General features: G+C 35.9%; 1 protein-coding gene across 3 annotated transcripts in view; it reads left to right on the forward strand.

Annotated features, from left to right (window-relative positions):
- WDR47 (WD repeat domain 47) overlaps positions 1 to 20,592 on the forward strand; it is a 65,287-nt gene extending 44,695 nt beyond the window's left edge. Inside the window, exons 8-16 of one of the 3 annotated variants that reach the window (XM_082450563.1) lie at positions 1,792 to 1,970; positions 5,637 to 5,897; positions 8,705 to 8,780; positions 10,618 to 10,775; positions 14,201 to 14,370; positions 14,933 to 15,103; positions 15,794 to 15,925; positions 17,310 to 17,528; positions 19,233 to 20,592. In XM_082450563.1, coding sequence (XP_082306689.1) covers positions 1,792 to 1,970; positions 5,637 to 5,897; positions 8,705 to 8,780; positions 10,618 to 10,775; positions 14,201 to 14,370; positions 14,933 to 15,103; positions 15,794 to 15,925; positions 17,310 to 17,528; positions 19,233 to 19,375 — 1,509 coding nt within the window. In that variant the 3' untranslated portion in view covers positions 19,376 to 20,592. The remainder of the gene's footprint in view (positions 1 to 1,791; positions 1,971 to 5,636; positions 5,898 to 8,704; positions 8,781 to 10,617; positions 10,776 to 14,200; positions 14,371 to 14,932; positions 15,104 to 15,793; positions 15,926 to 17,309; positions 17,529 to 19,232) is intronic. The other 2 variants (XM_082450564.1, XM_082450565.1) reach the window with 2 other exon arrangements.
- The last annotated feature ends 440 nt before the right edge of the window (positions 20,593 to 21,032 follow it).

The raw sequence follows: 21,032 nt of genomic DNA on the forward strand, positions 1-21,032 counted from the left end.
GACAGCCTACAGAATGGGAAAAATATTTGCAAATCATTTATCTGGTAAGAGTTTAATATCTAGAATATGTAAAGAACTACTACAACTCAACAACAAAAAAATCCAATGTAAAAAAGGACTTGAATAGACACTTCTGCAAATTGGCTAAATGTCTATAAATGGGCAAAAAGTACATGAAGAAGATGCCTAACATCACTTGTCATTAGGGAAACGTAAATCAAAACCACAATGAAATATAACTTCACAACTACTAAAATGGCTAAAATCAAAGCAATGGAAAATAACACGTGTTGATGAGGAAATAGAGAAATTTGAGCCCTCATACGTTGCTGGTTGGTATGTAAAATGGTGCTGTCACTGTGGTTTCATAGTACGTCAAAAAGCTAAATATAGAATTACTGTATGACCCAGTCATTGCACTTCTAGGTATATACCCAAAGGCGTTGAAAGCAAGGATTCAAACATATCTGTACATCCATGTTCATAGCAGCATTATTTATAGTGGCCAAAAGGTAGAAATAACCCATGTCCATCCACAAGTTAATGGATAAACAAAAGTGATACATCCATACAATGGGATATTATTCAGCCATAAAAAGAAATATGCTACAACTTGGATGAACCTTTAAAACATCATGTTAAGTGAAATAAGCCAGACACAAAAGGACAAATATTGTATGATTCCATTTATATGAAATATCTAGGATAGGCAAATTTATAGAGACAGAAAGTAGAAGTTAGCAGGGGTTAGGGGGAGAGGGAAATGGGGAGTTATTGCTTAAAGGTTATGGAATTTCTGTTTGGGGTGATGAAAATTTTTGGAAATAGATAATAGTGATGGTTGTACAACACTATGAATCTAATGCCACTGAATTGTACACTGAAAAATGGTTAAAATTACAATATTTGTATTTATTTTACCACAAAAAAATTTTTTAAAGGACATACAGATAATTTTGTCTCAGAGTTATTGCTATGTTATGAAATAAAGGGGGACTGTTACTATTTTCTGGAAAAGGGAGACAGTTTTAGCTTTAGTTAGCGGTACAAGACTCTTAGATAAGCTTATTATCAGTGTGGGCCAAGTTTAGAGATGACTGATTTGTTCCAATTCACGTGACCTGTGTAATGTGACCAGACTCTGGCTTGGCAGAAGTCTTTCTTTGCCAATATTTGAATTCACTATGATATCTAAGTCCTTTAAGTTGGCTTCTAGAAGAGTGAGGAAGGAATGTTGAGACTGCTAAGTTTAACACCCATTTATTCTACTTTCTTGTGAAAGGCTGTTTGAATTAAAGTATTGTTTTTGAGGGAAATTTTATAAGCTTCCCTCCAGAGTAACCTATTAAGCCACTTACATGCTTAAATTAAGTGTGTTGGATAAGATTAATATTGTGCTTATTAAATATTAATGTAGTCCCTCAGTAAGTATTTTTTTTTCTAGTAATATAGATAGATTTGTGTTTGTCTGTATCTACATTTGTATTCTCTATGTCTCCCTTGTGACAACTGTAACTTGTATTTTTATTTGGTGTTAGGGATCCAGGATGACCATTCATTTTGGTCAATTTCTTGCTGTGGAATTCAGCAAATTAACTGATCTGATCTACTTGACTGTTAAGACTCATGGATACTATGTTATTTTTCAAAGAGCCAATATATTAAGTAATTTCTGATTGTTATTTATAGCTATCTGTATGTTTTATTCAGCACTTATAGAAGTTACTGTTGAGTGGTGACATGTTCAATTGTAGCCTGCTCAAATATATTATTTTTTCTAATATTTTTAAGCTTCGAGATTCAACAGAACAATTTCAAGAATATTATAGGCAAAGATTACGCTATCAACAGCATTTAGAACAGAAGGAGCAACAGCGACAGATATACCAACAGATGCTGCTTGAAGGAGGTGTGAATCAGGAGGATGGTCCTGATCAGCAGCAGAATCTTACCGAACAATTCCTCAATAGGTTGGTCTTTTTAGTCACTTTTTTAAATATAAGGAATTATTTAAAAGCTATTAAGAGCATGCAGTAACTGCTACTTGCCATGTATAGTTTGAAATTTTAAGGCTTTTTAAGTGTTTCAAGTAGTGTGGAGTTACTTAATCTCTTCCAGTCACAGCATTCTGAGGGCTCATCTAGTTTTGTCCTTCTTCCCTTTAAATGGCCTTTCACATCTAAGCAAAGGGAGCAGTGAGAGTGGTGGTTTCAGCACACAGCCTGGAAGTAGACTACTTCTGGATCCAGCCCTGTCCCAGGGTAGCTGAGGACCTAGGGGATGTTACTACCTTCTATTTGCTTGTTTCCTCATCTATTTCACAGGGTTGCCATGAAGGTTAAACGCGTTAATCCACGTGAAGTGCTTAAAACAGTACCTGGCATAGAGTAAGCACTATATTAAGTGTTACCTGTTATTTTTATTGTTATTTTGAGAGCTTAAACTTTCAGATTCTATTGAATTCAGTATATTAAAATGATTCTTTCTTGTAATTTCTGCCAAGACAGTATGAACTTATATTATTTTTAACTATAGGAGGTAAATATATGGTAACATTTTTTTTTTTTTAGAAATCAGTAAACCAGAATATGTTTGTTTATTTATTATTTATTTATAAAAATGAATTTATTTATTTTTGGCCACGTTGGGTCTTCATTGCGGCGAGCCGGGGCTACTCTTCATTGCGGTGCACGGGCTTCTCATTGTGGTGGATTCTCTTGTTGCGGAGCATGGGCTCTAGAAGCGTTGGCTTCAGTAGTTGTGGCACATGGGCTCAGTAGTTGTGGCTAGCGGGCTCTAGAGCACAGGCTCAGTAGTTGTGGTGCACGGGCTTAGTTGCTCCATGGCATGTGGGATCTTCCTGGACCAGGGCTCGAACCCGTGTCCCCTGCATTGGCAGGCGGATTCCTAACCACTGCACCACCAGGGAAGCCTGAATATGTATATTTAAATGAGCAAGGGTTGTTGGAAGATTGAATTAACATACATAAAAAATTACTTAGAATAATTTCTAGCATATAGGAGGTATGCCATAAATGTTGGCTATCATCATGATTATAATATGGCAATGCAGTGGCGACTGTCTTTACTTGGTTCAGTAATATTGGAAGTAATCTGCTTGACACTCTGCGTGTTATGCAAGTCAGTGAGCCTGAAACTGATCCTGTCTTCAAACCTTCACACAAGGAACTTGTATAGTGGTAATCTATAGAGTCTAGGTAGGCCTCTGAACATTCAGTTTGAGGGTCGTTTTCTTATCACCTCTGATCAAGTCAGTGGCTTATGAGGATTATCGTAATTTGATGAATTGCTACTTCTAGTTCTTGGATGTCGTCTTCATACCAGTAAAAGTCATGGTTGCAGTTTGACTTCCTGACTGTTTTGCTTTTCAGTGAAAGCAGATACCTAGCATTAAGTCAGAACATGAAGTGGCAAGGTTCTGTGATTCTGGTAGTAGTAAGGATGTCCTTTCTCAGAAAAAAAGTTAAACTATTCAAGATGGTTTATTCTTCCTTTAAAGACAATTATATATAGAATTCAAATTATTTCTTATAATTTAGGATCAGTTTAGAGCATATTTATTATTTAACAACTGTTCTCAATTTCTTTAGAGATTAGAATTTTAAATTGTACTAAAGGTAAGTATGTTATAAAAATCCATAGGATAACCAGGTCTATTATAAATAAATATGAATGGGTGTTTATCCTAAGTTTTCATAAATTAGTTTCATATAAATTCTCTGTTGCTGTCTTTTTTTTTTTTGGCTGCATTGGGTTTTCATTGCCACGCCCGGGCTTTCTCTAGTTGTGGCGAGCGGGGGCTACTCTTCGTTCCGGTGCATGGGCTTCTCCTTGCGGTGGCTTCTCTTGTTGTGGAGCATGGGCTCTAGGCACGTGAGCTTCAGTAGTTGTGGCAGGACTCAGTAGTTGTGGCTCGCGGGCTCTAGAGCGCAGGCTCAGTAGTTGTGGTGCACGGGCTTAGTTGCTCCACTGCATGTGGGATCTTCCTGGACCAGGGCTTGAACCTGTGTCCCCTGCATTGGCAGGCAGATTCTTAACCACTGTGCCACCAGGGAAGCCCTCTGTTGTTGTCTTAACCTTTTCTTATCTATTCTGTTTTCTAACTCTTTAAAATAATAGTTCAATCCTTTTTTTCTAGACCTTATATATCTGAGCCTGTACCAGGACATTAAAGTACCTGACTAATACCAAGGACAAATTGAATAGAGATAGAATCTAGAAATTAAAATATACTTTTTTCCCCTTAATGTTTTAGTCTTCCAAATCATTCTAGCAGCAGAGCACAGTTTCCAGAATTAAATTTTGTTTCTTCCTTCCCAGAGGCATAGAAAGAGGCAGAGAAATAAGAGTCATGTTCTATAATAGAACTTACTGAAAAAAATCAACTAAAGCATGATAGGATTATTATTAACAGTAGTGTATCACTACTTTATACCTCTTGATATTTTGTTTCTGTTACTAATAATTGGCACTTATTATAGGCATATTCTGCCCCTTCCCCATCCTCCCCACTTTGAGAGAATCAATATGATATTTGCATTTTAGATTCTTTATACTTAGCATTTCCCACATTTATTTGACCTCAGGCTCTTTTTTTATGGGGAGCATTTCACAGGATTAGTGTTTCATAGAAGATTAGAAGTACTGTCTAGTTAAACATTTTAACTGATAAATATTTAGTAATGGCTGCCAACTCCTTTAATAATATTAAACTGCTCTTTTAAAGTCTTTTTTAAGCCCTAAACATACACATGCACGCATGCACAAGCACACACACGAACACTAATGTTTAGTGTAGAAAAATTAGAAAATACAGTGAGCCACAATACCCCTTGGTAGTTACATCCCTTATGTAGTCCTCTCTCATACTAAATCTAGGCTGGAGAAAGTGATTCTGGGCCAGTTCTGGTCTAAATCTTAAGAGAGCCTGACAGCTTCCTCTGTGCCCTTTGGAGCCCTGAGTCCAGCATAAGGAGTCAGCCTACCCTGACGTAGGGAGACTTGCGGTGAGGGAAAGACCCCAAGGCCACCTTGTTTTGCTCCCTGTTTTATCTCACTAGTGCCTAGATCAGAGCCTGGCAAATAGTTTTTGTAGAATGAATAAATGAATGAATGAGTGAATGTGCGGAAAATAGGGATGCCACTTGACTTTGTCCCATCATGACCTGTTCTAGTCATCCATTTCTCAGTTAATATGACATTACTAGACAGATGAAATGAAAATGGCTTGTTTTGTTTTGTTGGTGAGAAATTTGATAGTGGTGATATTTTTATTATTTTGGGAAATTAATTTTCATGTTGAAAATTGAACCAAAGTTATACTGGAGAAGAAACAGATTTTTTTTTTCTGTTTTTTATGGTAAAAGGTGCTTTAAAAAAAAATCAATGATACCCATTATGCCTATCTCCTTTACAGTGGTATACTATAGGAAAATTTGGATCTTCTTTCAGTTTCTTGGTTATGTCTTAAACTGATGATGGTAATTTTTAGTACTAAACTTGTCATATATTATATGTTATATGTGCATGTATTTACCCTCTCAAATTTTCAGTTTTCTATATGTTAGGAATATGACTAAGTTTTAATTTTAATATAATTACGTTTTATTTTATAGGTCCATTCAAAAGCTAGGTGAATTAAATATTGGAATGGATAGCCTTGGTAATGAGGTGCCAGCACTCAACCAGCAATGTAATGGGAACAAAGGCAATGGATCTAATAATTCTTCCATCACTAGTTTTTCTACACCATCCCAAGACTCTAGTCAGAGATTAACACATGATGCTCCAGATATTCACACAAGCACTCCTAGTAATCCTGGATCAATAAATCACATACCTTTTCTTGAGGAATCACCTTCTTGTGGAAACCAAATGTAAGTGCTTTACTTTGTTAGACCTGGAAATGTTAACTTCATACTAATAAATAAACTTGGAAAGCTGAACTTCTCTTTGGAGCCTTACAAATGAAAGTTTTTACAGTTTATTACCTACCAAATTGTTTTTTCTGATCTGCCTTCATTTATCTATATTCTCTTCTACTAACTTCTGTGTCTCTTAATAGTCTTTATTCTCCTATTTTTCTTTTTGCTTTCTTACCACCACCAAGGCAATTCTGTTTTTTTTATAAGCCATCTTACTCAGAGGTCATACAGTTTTAGGCTTTATTCCTCCCCAGTTTTTTCCCTTGCCATTGGTACCTTTCAACAAATAATCTTTTAATTCACAGACATCCAGGGCACAAGAAGATGTTTTCTGACATGGTGGAATGATTGCAGCAAGACAGTCTTGGCAGCTCTGGTAGTTACAGCAATTGAGACTTCTTGCATATTTATGTTTTCAGTAGTCAGAGAAAAATTTTCATCTTGTTATCAGTAGACAAGTGTTAATTTATGCGATGGGAATAGTTGAGCATTTTCTTCCTCTATTATAACATTAAACACCTTTGGGAGTAGTTCGTTTTAAAATGCATAACTTGCTTTTGGCATTTGGATGTTTACAGGAATTAGCTTTATACATTTAGTATCAAAAACTCTAGTTTTATACTTAAGAATATAAGTTTATCTAATATTTGCTTCTTTATTACAGTTCCTATAACACTTGTTTTGTGTACCCCCCAAACTAGAACTCAAATTTTAAAATTGGTTTTTATTTTTATCAAAGTAATATACATACATGGTTTAAAAGGACAAATAGCACTTCAAGGCTTAAAACAAAACAGAATCCCCTCTCTTACCCATCTTTGTCCATGACTTCTGTTTCCAGTAGGCTGCCATTTTCAACCTAGTTAGCTGTTTCTTTTGCTATGTATCTCCACATTTCTGAATAATCTGCTTCTATTGCTGTTTTTATTATCCCTTGATTCTCTGCCAATTAGATTTAGCTACCATACCTTAGCCACAACACATTAATTTTGTCTACACCTTCTTCTAATATACATCAATTTTTGTTTAAATCGGTATTCCGTGTTAACATTACTATGGCCATGTAAATGTTATTTACAACTGAGTCATATAATATGAATATATTTCCTTTCACAAAACTTTTTTGTTTTTCATGGGGGGAGTAATTGCCTCATTTTTGGTGTGCATGTGTATGTGTATACATGCTTAGTTTTCTTGGTACTAAACTATCTGCAGATGCTGTGACAGAACTGTAAATCATAAAACTCCTCATTACAGTAAAAAATATTAGGTACTTTCTCTTTCCATTTTTTTTTCCCCCTGGGAGACACCCCTCCAAGATCACTCCTGGTTCACTTTATATTCATTGCTTCTAAGTCATTTTATTCAGGCCTAGAGAGTCCTGGGACTTTCCTTCACCATTCTCCTGGGAGTTTCCTTTGCCTGTTCCCTGTATTGGATCCCCTGTTTTAGGATCTCATGTAGTTTTCTGAAAATGGGTACATCAGAGTAGAAGTTTCTGAGATCTTGCATGTCTAAATATTTCACATTTGACTTGTTAGTATAGCTGAGTATAGAATTCTAGAATGGAAATCATTCCTCAGAGTTTCAGAGTCATTGCTACATGCTCACGTACATATTGAAAAGTCTGATGCCATTGTGATATGATCCTTTGTATGAGGACTGCTGCTTTTTCCACTCTGGGATTTTTTAGGACTTTGTCTTCCCTGATGTTCTAACACTTCATGATGATACACATCAGAGTATGTCTATTTTACTTCATTTTGCTAGATACTTCGTGGGCTCTTTTAAGCTGGAAACTTAAGTGCTAGAATATTGAAAACATTTCTGTAGCAATTTTCTTACCTCTATTTTCTATTGATTAATTTTTTCTGGTATCATTTTTATTTTCTAAGCTCTTTCTTATTCTCTAATTTTCCTTATATTTTTTAATAGATATTTTTCTTGTTTCCTGGATTCATTATTTCCCCTTATATTTCTTAGGATTTTAATTATATTTTTGTAGCTTTTGTTTCCTTAATTGTCTTCCTTCTTCCAAATACCTTTCTTGTTTATTTTAGTCTCCGTTTTTTTTGTTTTGTTTTGTTTTGTTTTTGGCTGCGTTTCACGGTTTGCAGGATCGTAGTTCCCCGACCAGGGGTGGAACCTGTGCCCCCGCAGTGGAAGCATGGAGTCCTAACCACTGCACCACCAGGGAATACCCTAGTCTCTGGTTTTTATTTAGGAGGATTTCTTCAAGCATTTGACTATTGGGAGTGAGGCGTTTTTTAAAAAAGCTGATTGGAAGGAAGGGCCACATGTATGGATGCATGTGTTTACCTGTTGGCCTCACCAAAAAGTGATTAAATGGAAACATTGTTTTATTGTGGGACCCTGAACTGTCCAGTTTCTGTTAGTCTTTTCTCATGGGCCAGATAAGTTTTCTAAAGAGCAATCCAGGTTCCTGCCTGGGTTAGGATTTAAGCATAGCAACCAGGATTCTGGAACTAAGCAGGGAAAAGGTAGTTGGCATCTGACTATAAAATTTGTGAACTTTGACTTAATCTCTTTTCTAGAATGGCTTCTCATTCCTTCCTTACAACTAACTATGCTTTGTGTTATGGAGTCCAGAGCCTCTTAACAAATGGCTCCAGAGAGTAACTATGACTGGAGTCAGTGGGTGTCATTTGCCAAAAAAATAAATATTAGAGATTGAAAGGATAAATTAGTTTCTGTTTTGATATTCAGAGTAAACTGTACTTGAATTTCTATTCACACAGCTCATCAGAACATTCGGTCATTAAGCCACCTCTTGGAGATTCTGCAGGGAATCTGTCAAGATCAAGAGGGGAAGAGGTAATACTTAGGGGAAGGAAGGTTCATTATTTTTATATTTACTTGCAAATTTTGTCAAGGAATTCTCAATTTAAAGAAAGAGCAATAGTTCTTTGTTCATTATTATAGTGATAATATAATAACTATGACTAGGAATAGTCATTATTGTTAATGCTGGTAGTTACCTCAGGGTAGTTGAGCTTTCACTGAGTGAAGTGAAGGGGTTGCCTGGCAAATCACATTTTGAGAGTATTCATATTAATTGTCCAGTGGTGATCTTGGCGCATGAGTTAGGGCTGTGTCACTACTCTCTGAACCCTGTGGTTAATTAGTTAAGGTATTATTATATCTTTACTCCTTTGGACTTCTCATCAATGCATTTGTTTTTTGCTTTGGAACCAGATATCCTTCCCTAACCGGTGTACACCTTCACTCTATCTTATTTTCTCTAGTTCAAATTTTTACCCCATAAACAATAATTATTTCAGATGCTTATGGGGCCAAACAGGTAACATAAGTGAATAAAGTTGACTTTTTTTGTGATAAGTACATAGGAATATTTGTCCCTTGCACAAAGAAATATGCTGGCCTAGTGTTTCTAGTTCTTTTGATTTTCAAGAAAAGCTAGAAAGTTAGATTTTTATGTGAAATCTATTTTTTCAATGGCAACAAATTAAAAAAAAATTTAAATACACTGGAGAAGAGCAGGTAAAGTTAATTTTGGCTCTGCCACTTCTGCTGTAAAGCAACCCTTAGTAACTATTATTAATGTGCTATCGGCCATTTAATCAATTAGTCATTCCCCTCCATTTTTCTCTTATCTACCCATGCTATTCATTTGGTAAATAGTCACCTTTCTTGTATATGGATTAATGGAAAATGTAGTATTTCTAGTCAAATTGATATGAATAATACAAGAATTCAATTCAGTTACATAAGACAAACAGAGTGTAATAATTAGGTTTAACTCCTACTCCCCCATGAGGATGTATTGCTGAATACATTAAAGTTTGGGTAGGGAGATGCATAGTCTCTTCATTGATATAATCACTATGGATTCTAGAGCTCTCAGCATACAACCAGAGCTGAAGTGATTTGCCTTTGGAACGTATGAATGTCAGGTGCATACGCAAAGACAGAATTTGGTTGGGTCTGTGCACCACACCCAGCCTGGAGGGCTCTGTTCCAGGTCCAGGGTCCAGTCCTGGTCAGGGTAGCAGGGTGGTTTCAAATGATACCAATAATAGCAGTCACCAAAGCTTTGATACAGAGCTGTTTCAACTTGCCTTCCTCAGAAGAGGGCTGTGGACAGACAGGTTGACAGTTTAAAATAGAAATGAGGCTGAAATTAAATGTTCCGATTAAAATCATTTTTACAGTTTTAAAAGGGTATTTTACAATTTGAGTTTGAAATATTAAAGTATTCATTGCTGGAGATAATGGCAAACTTTTTTTTTTTAACCCTAAAATGATTAAATAATAGTGTTTTATATTTCCTACCTTTAGAAACATGAACAGTTTTCTGTTTTTGTAAGAACTATGCATGTGGACTATTTTTTTCCTTGACAGTTAAAGAGAACTTAATATGGGAATGCATATTCTTATATTTTGTCATAGTAAGCGAAGAAGAACTTGAATGTCTGTGATCTGTGTGAGCTTAGATTAGCAATGAGTAGCAAAAATAGAAAAATTGGGCTTAATTTGGATTTGCCATTCAAAAGAATGTATGATTGTAGATAATGAACATTAAAGTGATGAAGTGAATAATACAGTTCAGATGAATTTAAAATGAGATAAAGACAAATTCTTTCAAATTCATGTTTTTATAGAATGACTTTCATATTCATTCTTTCCATAGGATGACAAATCAAAAAAGCAGTTTGTTTGTATTAATACCCTAGAAGACACACAAGCTGTTAGAGCAGTGGCTTTTCATCCAGGTGGTGGTCTGTATGCTGTCGGTTCAAATTCAAAAACTCTGAGAGTATGTGCCTATCCAGAAGTAATTGATCCAAGGTAAGGATAGATGATTATTGGCACATTATTGTGCCTTTCTTACTTTAGTTTTTAATTTAGCTATATGGTCCCTTTTTTAAGAATTGCCATTCAGTAGTGTTTAATTTTTATTTCTTTTCCTTTTATTAAGCTTTTACATTTTTGTTTCAATACTTAGGAAATATACATAAGAATCATCCATTAACTTTTTTTAAAAAAATTAATTAATTAATTTATTTTTAGCTGTGTTGGGTCTTTGTTTCTGTGCGAGGGCTTTCTCTATTTGCAGCGAGTGGGGCCACTCTTCATTGCGATGCGCGGGCCTTTCACTATCACGGCCTCTCTTGTTGCGGAGCACAGGCTCCAGACGCGCAGGCTCAGTAGTTGTGGCTCACGGGCCTAGTTGCTCCGCGGCATGTGGGATCTTCCTAAACCAGGGCTCGAACCCGTGTCCCCTGCATTAGCAGGCAGACTCTCAACCACTGCGCCACCAGGGAAGTCCCCCATCCACTAACTTTATAAGTTGTTTTTCATAAAATGTTTTTCATTAGGCCATTGTTCACTCAGTAGTCTAGTTTTCTTTATTTTCATGGTTTTTGTTAATTTTTAAAAAAATCTGCAAGATCCTTCTATTCTAGCTTAATTACATAAAGACAAAGTATTGCTGGTTGTAGACTTGGAGAAAATTTAAAATGTCTTACACTACAAAGAAGTATTAGGTTGAACTATATGAAATTGCTGATATTTGACCATTTTGACCTAGAAAGATTCAATTTTCATTCAGTCAACCTAATTATGATTTTAGTCTCTTGTTTTAACAGATTATGGGATTTGAAAATAAGAGATATATCTCTCTAAAGGCATATGTCGCAAAAAACCAGGCACATGACCTTATGTATTAGGTGTGCAACTAATTCTTTAAAGTTACTGAGAAAGCATATACCTTAGATATAATCTCACAGAAAACCAAATTTGAACTCTTTTTGTCAATTTATTTGTCAAGGCTTTTACTATCAAAATAAATAGGCATTATAAAGGTCAAGAACTCTTTGGTAGATTTTGTGGTTAGAGAAATGGCCACAAATGGAATAGTTTTCATACCAGTAGACAAAAACACTCAAACAAAACAAGCTACACATCTTTAAAAATTAAAAAATAAAAAGCAGTACATGTCATAATATGTTTTGGAAACTTTTTACAACCCTTAGGCTTTTTTATTATAACCCCAGAGAACAGAGGGGTGAGATTATTTATTTATTTGCATTTTTTGGTATATCTCTGTATCTGAAACTAGAAATTTAGGCTTTTGGACTGCAGTAGCATTTAAAGGTTGGGAAGGGGAATAGGGATCATGTTAGATGATAGTAATATAATTTATTGGTGCTCATTGTGTTAGTTAAGTAGGATTATATGAGAGAGAATAGGCAGAATTCCAGATCAGGGTGTGGAAAAGAGCAACAGTTATGTAGGCAGAGCCAAAGACTTTGTATATTTAAGGTTAATTTGATCTTAAATTGACTTTCCTCTTTTGTATTTCTCATGCTGGCACAGATGTTTCATAGACTCCCTTGAAGAAACTGATTTTTATGAAAATAAATTCATCTATTTAACAAATATATTTTGAGCTCCTTCTATGTGCTAGGCTTTGGGGATAGTTGTGAGTAAAACAAACATGTTCATTGACCTATGGAACTTCTGTTTTAGTGGAGAAGATGGATATTATGGAGATAGGCACACTAATAAATGTAATTATACATTGTGGTAGGTGCTATGAAGAGAAAGTACAAGGTGCTGTAACATAGTAAAACGGGAGATGAGGGAACTGGGGAGTCAGGGTAGGACCTCTTTGAAGAAGAGGTGTTAAAGCTGAGATCTGAGGGTGAGTAGAACCTAGCCATGTGAAGAGAAGGGAGAAGATAGTAATTAGAGGGAACATGAAGTGAGAAAGAGCTTGGCTTTTTAAGGAACCAAAACAAGTTCGGATCGTCTGGAGTATTGTGAGCTATAGTGTGATGAGGCTACAGAGATAGATGTGAACTATATTATGCAGTTTTGTATACATTTTGGATTTTATGGTGAGTGCAGTGGGAAGCTGCTGAAAGTTTTCAGCAGAACAGTATTGTGATGTAAACTCTGGGTCAGATGGCAATAAGATTGGATGCTAGGAGAAAGGTAGGAGGCTGTTGTCAATGGCTGGTGTGATGGCAGTGGAAAATGGATGGAGGTAAAATCCATTTAAAGAAAGAATTGGTTGGCCCTGGCAATGAACTGGATGTCCAGCTGAAAAGAGAATCTTGATCTGATTTATTTTCTCTATCACTATTAAGTACCTTGTAAGTGTTGAAGATTTATCAATATTCTTATTTTTTAAAAATTTCTTAATTATGAAAATTTTAAGCATACACAGAAGTAGAGATTAGTACACTGAAATGCATTTGTCAAGATTTTTGTCATATTTCTTCATCCTTTTTGTTTACTAAAGTATTTTAAGGTAAATCCTAGATATGTCATTTCACCCTTTAGGATGAATTTCCAAAAACATGTACATTTTCTTACATAGACTTGATGTTATCATTATACCTATAGTATCTTAATATTAGTCTATGTTTTAAAGTACAGATAAGATGCTACTACTCCACTAAACCAATGTTATACTCCCATTAAAGGCCAAGCTATCGAGGAGCATGGCATTTAGGACCTTCCCCAGCTGTGCTTGCTGCTCCTCACCCATCATGTCTGTCCCACTCAGTCTCTGGAATGCCCCAGGCTTCTCCCCGCCAGTCCCACAGACTTTTTCCCATGCTGCATGCTGGGCTGGTCTCCCCACTATATTTTATCTTCACTGAAGCAGTTTTCCTGCCTTCATCTTTTTCTGTAATAATTCTCCCTGTCCTTTAAGACCTAGTACCTTGTATTGGACTATAATATTTATACTTGCTTTACTGTATGTGGGTAGTCATGAAACATCTCCCCCTGCCAGATATTAAACTCAGGACAGAGCTCTTGCCGCTTTTATTTTCTCTCTGTACTTTTCTCTATCCTTTGCCTTCCCCTAGCCCCAGGCAATTGCTCATATTATATGTTTAATAAATGTTTATTGAACTTTTTGAATTAGAAGCATCATTAGCTCTTTTTAAAATTCTTTTGGGAATTGAAAGATATATGAAAATATGTGAAATGAAGACTTAGAAAATATCCTCTTCCCTATGTGGTCTGAAATAAGACTTAAGATTAGTATAATAATGGTTAATAATTTTACTTTAGGATTTTAAATATGCTTTAAATTTATTTCATCTAAGAGTTTGAAAATTGTTAACATATTGTCTGATAGTTTTTTTGCTCCCTCCCTCAAGAACAACCATAATGCAGAACTTCACATTCACTTCACATTCATTAACCTTAGTAAGCAAGAAATTGAAATATCTTTTTGCGATTTTTCTTTCTAGTGCACATGACATCCCTAAGCAGCCAGTGGTACGTTTTAAAAGGAATAAACATCACAAAGGATCCATTTACTGTGTGGCCTGGAGTCCTTGTGGACAGTTATTAGCGACAGGATCAAATGACAAATACGTCAAAGTGCTGCCCTTCAATGCAGAGACCTGTAATGCAACAGGTAGGGGCCGAGTATGTAAGCAGTAGCTTGCCAGTGTGTTCTTTATGTTTCCCCATGTGTGTCTCTGATATAGCTCTGTATTATTTTTAGTAAAATCTAAGAATATACCATTAAGAATTTTTTTACATTCTAATTGCTTGCGTTCATGAGGCATTATCCTTTTTTAACCAGTTCTTACAAGGTGGCCAGGTGGTGTCTAATCCTCAGAAAATTTTTGTCATCAGAAAAATAACTTTTAAATAACTTCCAGAATTGTATTAGTGAATATTTTCCAGAGAGTATCTGTTTTTTCTTTCATTTTCTTTGGGATAAAAGCCAAGAAGGTAACTCTACATATAGCTCTGTTTTAGTGATGATGATAACCTAGTCGGTATTTTGATTTCTTGAAGTTTTTTACTCAGTAAAATGAAATTGATTATTATATCAATTCCAAAATGAAAATATAAACCATACCATTCTACCGTTCTACTACTCTTGGTCAGTTTGGAGGCAGTTTAGCAATCTCAAATTATCACAGTAAGTTGAGCAGCGTCTTTTTTTAAAATTCTTATTGCTGTTTCAGGACCGGATCTGGAATTTAGTATGCATGATGGGACAATCAGAGACTTGGCATTTATGGAAGGCCCAGAAAGTGGTGGAGCTATTTTGATAAGTGCTGGAGCAGGGGATTGTAACATTTATACAACCGATTGTCAAAGAGGACAGGGCCTCCATGCTCTGAGTGGGCATACCGGTATGTGATATCAGTCTCAGATGCTACTCTTCTTTTTGTTCATCCCATGCTTTTTCCCCCTACGCATTTTCATTAATGGGGGTATATTGCATCAAAAGGGATTTCTTCAGGACAGGAAATTTTTATTTCAAAAATCTAAATTGTGAACTTTGGATAACAACACAGTAATGATAGCTCACATTTTCCTTTACTTAGACACATAATTCCTTAATTTAATCCTCACAACAACCTTATAAGGCCAGAAGTTCTATCTCCATCTTACACGTGGAGAAGGCAAAACTTGATAAAGGCAAAATGACTTGCTCATTATCTTACTGCCAAACATGGCAGAACAGGTCTGTCCCTTCCAAAGCTGGTGATCTAATCCCACAATCCTGTGCTTCCTCTTTGGAAAATTTGCCCTAATTTCAAATGATAATATTTTTTCAGTACTAATTATGATGTCCTGAAATATTTGACTCACCAAAAAAGGTTAAGTTTATAAAGCATGGTTTTGATGTGCCTTTTACTGAATTTAATTTTTTGAAAATTGCCAATATATTTGATATATTATATATGGAAAATCCCTGCCACACAGTATATTTGATTAACTAGATTAGACGTGCTCAACAGTTAAGGAGTACTTAGCTTTGAATGTGTTATAGAAAAATACTGTTCCACAGTACTCACTGATTATATGATCTTTTATAGGGCATATTTTAGCGCTTTACACTTGGAGCGGCTGGATGATTGCGTCTGGTTCCCAAGATAAGACTGTTAGGTTCTGGGATCTCCGTGTACCAAGCTGTGTTCGCGTTGTTGGCACAACATTCCATGGAACTGGTAGGTTTTTTGGAATTTAAATAAATTTATATGAGAAAGAAACTTTATAGATTGCACTTACTTCTTCTCCCCTGCAAAACATGTTAAAAAAAAAAATAGGAACAATAGAAACTAACTACTTGGCATTTTATTGATTACCTTAAATTCTTACAAAATGCTTTCATCTGTTACTTTATTTGTAAAAATAATATTCAGCTAAGGAAACCAAGGCCTGAGGAGATTAAGTATCATGCCCTAATTATTCTGTTAGCAGGGTCGTTTTAGAACTCAGACCTTCTTAAAAAAACATTTTTTAATTGCATACATGTGGCAAAAATTGAGCAAAAGGGTGTAAAACATTTTCTTCCCACTCCTGTTTCTTGGTGTCTTTCCCTAAGGGACCAGTTTCTTATTTATTCTTCTAGGAATATTCTGTAAGTATATAAGCAAGTAACTCCAGTCAAACTAAGCTACCTATCCTTAAACATTTTTATTCCTTTCCTTTAAACATTTTCTCATGTAATTCCTCCTGATAGCCTCTTCTTTTCTCTATCAAAAATTCAAGCAAAGATTATTTCTAATTACATATATGTGTAATACATGTAAACACATTCTCTCTTATTTATACTGTTTACTATTCTTCAAGCTCTAACTTATGTCCCTTTTTTCTGTTAAGTCTTCGCAGGCCACTTTGGTCTAGAGTGGTGCTCTTCAATCTTATTTTCATTATCGCTTCCCCTAAGGAGAAAAACAAAATTAAATTTTTTCCTAACAAAAGAAATTAAATACTAAGGAATGAGATTTTGGTTTGGTAGGGCTGAACTTCGAAGGGCTACAAACCATTGTTAATATTTAGGATTTTTTGGTCCTCTGAGAACCATTTTGCACCCCCATGGAGGCATTATTCCGTGGCCTAGAGTCAAGGGTCCAACCTGTAGACTCAGAGCTTATTTTTTGTTCAGTTCCTGTTGGCAGTTAATCATGTGTTGCTTAGAGATATTCCCCACACTGTGTCCTAAAACATATTTTGTTATTTAATCTTTTGTTCCCCCAACTAGACTCTGAGCTGGGTATGGGAGAATTTCTGGACACTTGCCCAGCAGTGAAAACACTGCATTAGGAAAAGTGGCTCATCTATTGCACTATAGGTAATGCTGCTCCAGGGGGTTCTCCCAAAGGACAAAAAAAAGGAGCTTTCTCATTTCTCACAGAATCTTGCTTCATATATCCTCTAAAAAAAGGATGCAAGTATTTATTGGTTGAGAGTTTGGATTTTTCCATAACTGAACAGTATTGATAAGCTACATTAAATCTTTAGTGTATGGTTCAGTGAACGTAAGTAGCTGTTGCAGTTTAGCTATATTGATTTTTGCATATCGAACCTTCCATTCCTCCTGCTATACAGGCAGTGCAGTGGCATCTGTAGCGGTAGATCCCAGTGGCCGTCTCTTAGCCACAGGACAAGAAGATTCCAGCTGCATGTTATATGACATAAGAGGAGGAAGAATGGTACAAAGTTACCACCCTCATTCCAGTGATGTTCGCTCTGTTCGATTCTCTCCTGGAGCTCACTACTTGCTAACAGGATCCTATGATATGAAAATAAAGGTGACAGACCTACAAGGTGATGGAAATTGACCTCTTTCCTTTTTTTTAGTCTTTCCTATTCTATTTGGAATCTTTCTTTTATGTTAATCTAGTGTGATTGACTATACAACATTTTCAACTTTTAGTTTTATAGCTTTTACTGAGCAAATTACTTGGTAAATGTATTGAGAAGAATTGTAACAAATTATTAAATTGAGCGAATAGTCTTATTTTTATTGTTAAATAGTTTTAAAAATATTTAAAAGAATCAACATTTTTTATACTGAATCATTTTGAGTTCAATAATGGTAGATGTTAAAATATACATTTATGTATCAATACTCCTGCTGCTACTTTAAAATAATGTAGTGTATAATCGGTATAATTATATCTTCAGTATCTAGTTTTGTTTTTAAACATACATTAAGCAAATATTTACTGTGTACCAACTATGGACAGACAGAGAGATGAATAAGACAGGTGACTTTCTTCCTGATGGAGCTTACATTTTAGAGGTCAGTAAAAAGCAAACCAGTAAACTGTAATTTTAGGTATTGGCAAGTGCTGTTAAACGATTAGCAAGGCAGGAGAGAGTGACAGGGTGGCTAGGGGAAGACTGTGCTGGGCAGGCTAGAGTAGGTCTCACCAGGGAGGTGCCATTTGCACAGAGACCTGGTGAGAAGAACAAGCTGTGCCAGGACCTTAGGAACAGACCATAGCACGGTCAAGGTGCTGAGGCAGGAATGGATTTGGCTTGCTCATGACACTGCAAGAAACCAGTGTGGCTGGAACTTCGTGAACCGAGGGAGAGAGAGGCAGGAGAATAAATCAGAGGCAGGGTTTTGTAGGCATTTTAAAAAGCATAATAGGAATCCTTCGGAAGATTTAAAATAGGGAGTGATATGGTCTGAAAATTTTAAAAATAATTTTGAATTATAGGGAGAGTGTGTAAGTATAAATATCTGTGAGGAGGCAATTGGACCAATTCAGGTGGAAGATGATGGTGGCTTGGACTAGGGTTGTAAAGGTGGAGGTAGTAAGAAGTGACTGAATTACGGATGTATTTTAGTTTGTTTCTGTTAAGTTTGCGGAGTGAGGGAAAAAGGAATCAGTGCTGATTCCTAGGTTTTGGGCATGAGCAAGCAGATGGTACCATTGAGATGAGGAAGACAGGTAGGGAGAGGAACAGGTTTAGGCAAGAAAATCAAGAGTTTGTTTTAAACAAGTTACACTTAAGGTGACTGTCAAGGCAGTCAAGTGAGACGTCAAATAGCTGTTTGTCTACTAGTCGAGCTCAGGTGAGAAGTCAAGGTTGGAGATGAAATGTGCATGAATCTTAAGTATATAAATGGCTGTGGTAGTATGGTACTAGGTGAAATTTCATAGGAGATGAGGTATACAGGGAACAAGAAATTTGAAGGCTGACTGTTGGGATTCACCAAACTTTAACTCAGGAAGAAGAGGACAAACATCAAAGGAGGCTGAGGTGTAGTGGCACTGAAGTCAGGGAGATATCAAGGGGAGAGAGTTTCAAGGAGAGAGTGGCAGCCGTGTCATGTTGCTGTGTATATGTTACCAAATACTGCTCACATAATTAGGTCTTCAGTAATTTAAACTGTTTAAACTTTTCAATGTACTATATTAATGTATTAGGCTTTTATATACTGTAATGTCTTAAAGTAAGTCTATGAAATCTGTATATATTTTGTACTGTAAGTCAAATCTCTTTTCTTTAATTTAGGAGACCTCACTAAACAGCTTCCTATCATGGTGGTGGGGGAACACAAGGACAAAGTCATTCAGTGCAGGTGGCACACCCAGGATCTTTCCTTCCTGTCGTCCTCTGCAGACAGAACTGTAACCCTCTGGACATACAGTGGATAGAGTACAGCCAATGTCAGTCTATGCAGTGAGGGCACAGACTTAAGACTACTGAGTTGTGAACATTACAGATTTGAAGAACACAGACTGACCTGGAAGGTGGCTTAGCACGAGGAGGCCCCTTATTACCACGTATCCCTGTGATAGGAGCTGTTGGGTGGTGTTATTCTGCAGTGCTTTCAGTCTTCCATGTGAGCTCGTGCTGCTGTGACCTGCTATATGTAGTCTTGTTGCCAAAGTCTGCGGAAGAGCTCTTATGTTGTCAGTGTGCACTCTAAGTCAAGGTGGCTGATGTGTTTACAGTTTAGTATTAAATGCATTCCTTGGTCTTCGCCTAAATGACAGTTTTATATACACATTGAAACTGAACTATACTTTAAGCATATTATTACATGTAATGCAACCAAGTTCTACACAGATTAAACATAGATATTCAGAAATTACTTTTGCTTTTCTCACAATCCCATGATATTGTATCACTTGTCAGCTAGAGATCAGAATTTTATATGTCTCCCCAGAGTTAACATTGTTGTTTTAACTAAGGATCACTATGGAGTTTAAAAGTGGGTGGAAAACTGCTTCTTAGTTCATTATGTGGTATAGGCCTTTTCTTTTTTCTTAAACCCAGGGATAGAATTACTCTTTTGTCACATTATTTTGTTTCAGGCTTAAAAGGTAAATGTGTTTGCTTCAGAAACTTGTTAATTTCAATTTTTTGGATGCAACAAGATACCTCCCTTCTAAACTGTACTGTAGGCAGAGCAGCAGTGTTATGTGATGCAACACTTGATGGTACAGTAAATTTACCGGCTAGCATTTTTCCTCTTCAAAATTAAAAACTTTGCCATAGACTATAGCATGGCTTGAAATGCTATGTCTGCATGATAATTTAAAATGGAAAATTTAAACTTTGCACTCCAAAAGCTTATTCGGATTCTTTTCTTGCACTGTTTTGTGTAATGCAGAATAATTATTTTATTTCTATGGCATTGTAGATCCTAACATTTATGTATCTTTATTTTCATAATGTACAGTAATTTTACTTTAAATTATTAAATAGCCTATTTTATTTATTTCAAATGAAGTTGAGTTGGTTCTAATTATTGAACTGTCTGTGCACTGTATGTAGCAAGCATTTTTCATCTATTGTATACAAGTGGAAAGGGTATTAGAAGTGTAACTGTGCTATTATTTCAATAAAGACCTCTTGACACCTTAAACTATTCCTGTTCCTCAGTGTCGGTGGTTTTCAGTTTAGAGTGTTGTTTTTTCCAGTGTACTTGGAAGTAGTGTGGTCCAGTGGATGAACCCCACAATCACCTTCTTAAGTTTCTTTTTAAATTTCTCATAGTAACTTACTTTTAAATCCTTCACAACTGTATTACTTTTGTGTGTCTTCTCTTTTATTCACTATCTAGAGAACTTTATATACTGAATGTATTGTAAAAGTTAATAGAAGCTGGGCAAAATATATAAATTCTAACTTTGACTACAAATACGTTGAAATAAAATATGATTAGCTTGTGGATATTCAGTAGTACAGTTTTCCTACCTCTCAGGCATGCAGAAGGGAATTCTGCTAAAAACAGGCCACAGGCTCCTTTAGTTTACTTTTTCATACTTAGTTTTACACATTTTAGATACTATAGCAGGCCATTAG

This window comes from Balaenoptera physalus, assembly GCF_965194825.1.
Source record: "Balaenoptera physalus genome assembly, chromosome: 1".
In the NCBI taxonomy this organism is placed as follows: domain Eukaryota; kingdom Metazoa; phylum Chordata; class Mammalia; order Artiodactyla; family Balaenopteridae; genus Balaenoptera; species Balaenoptera physalus.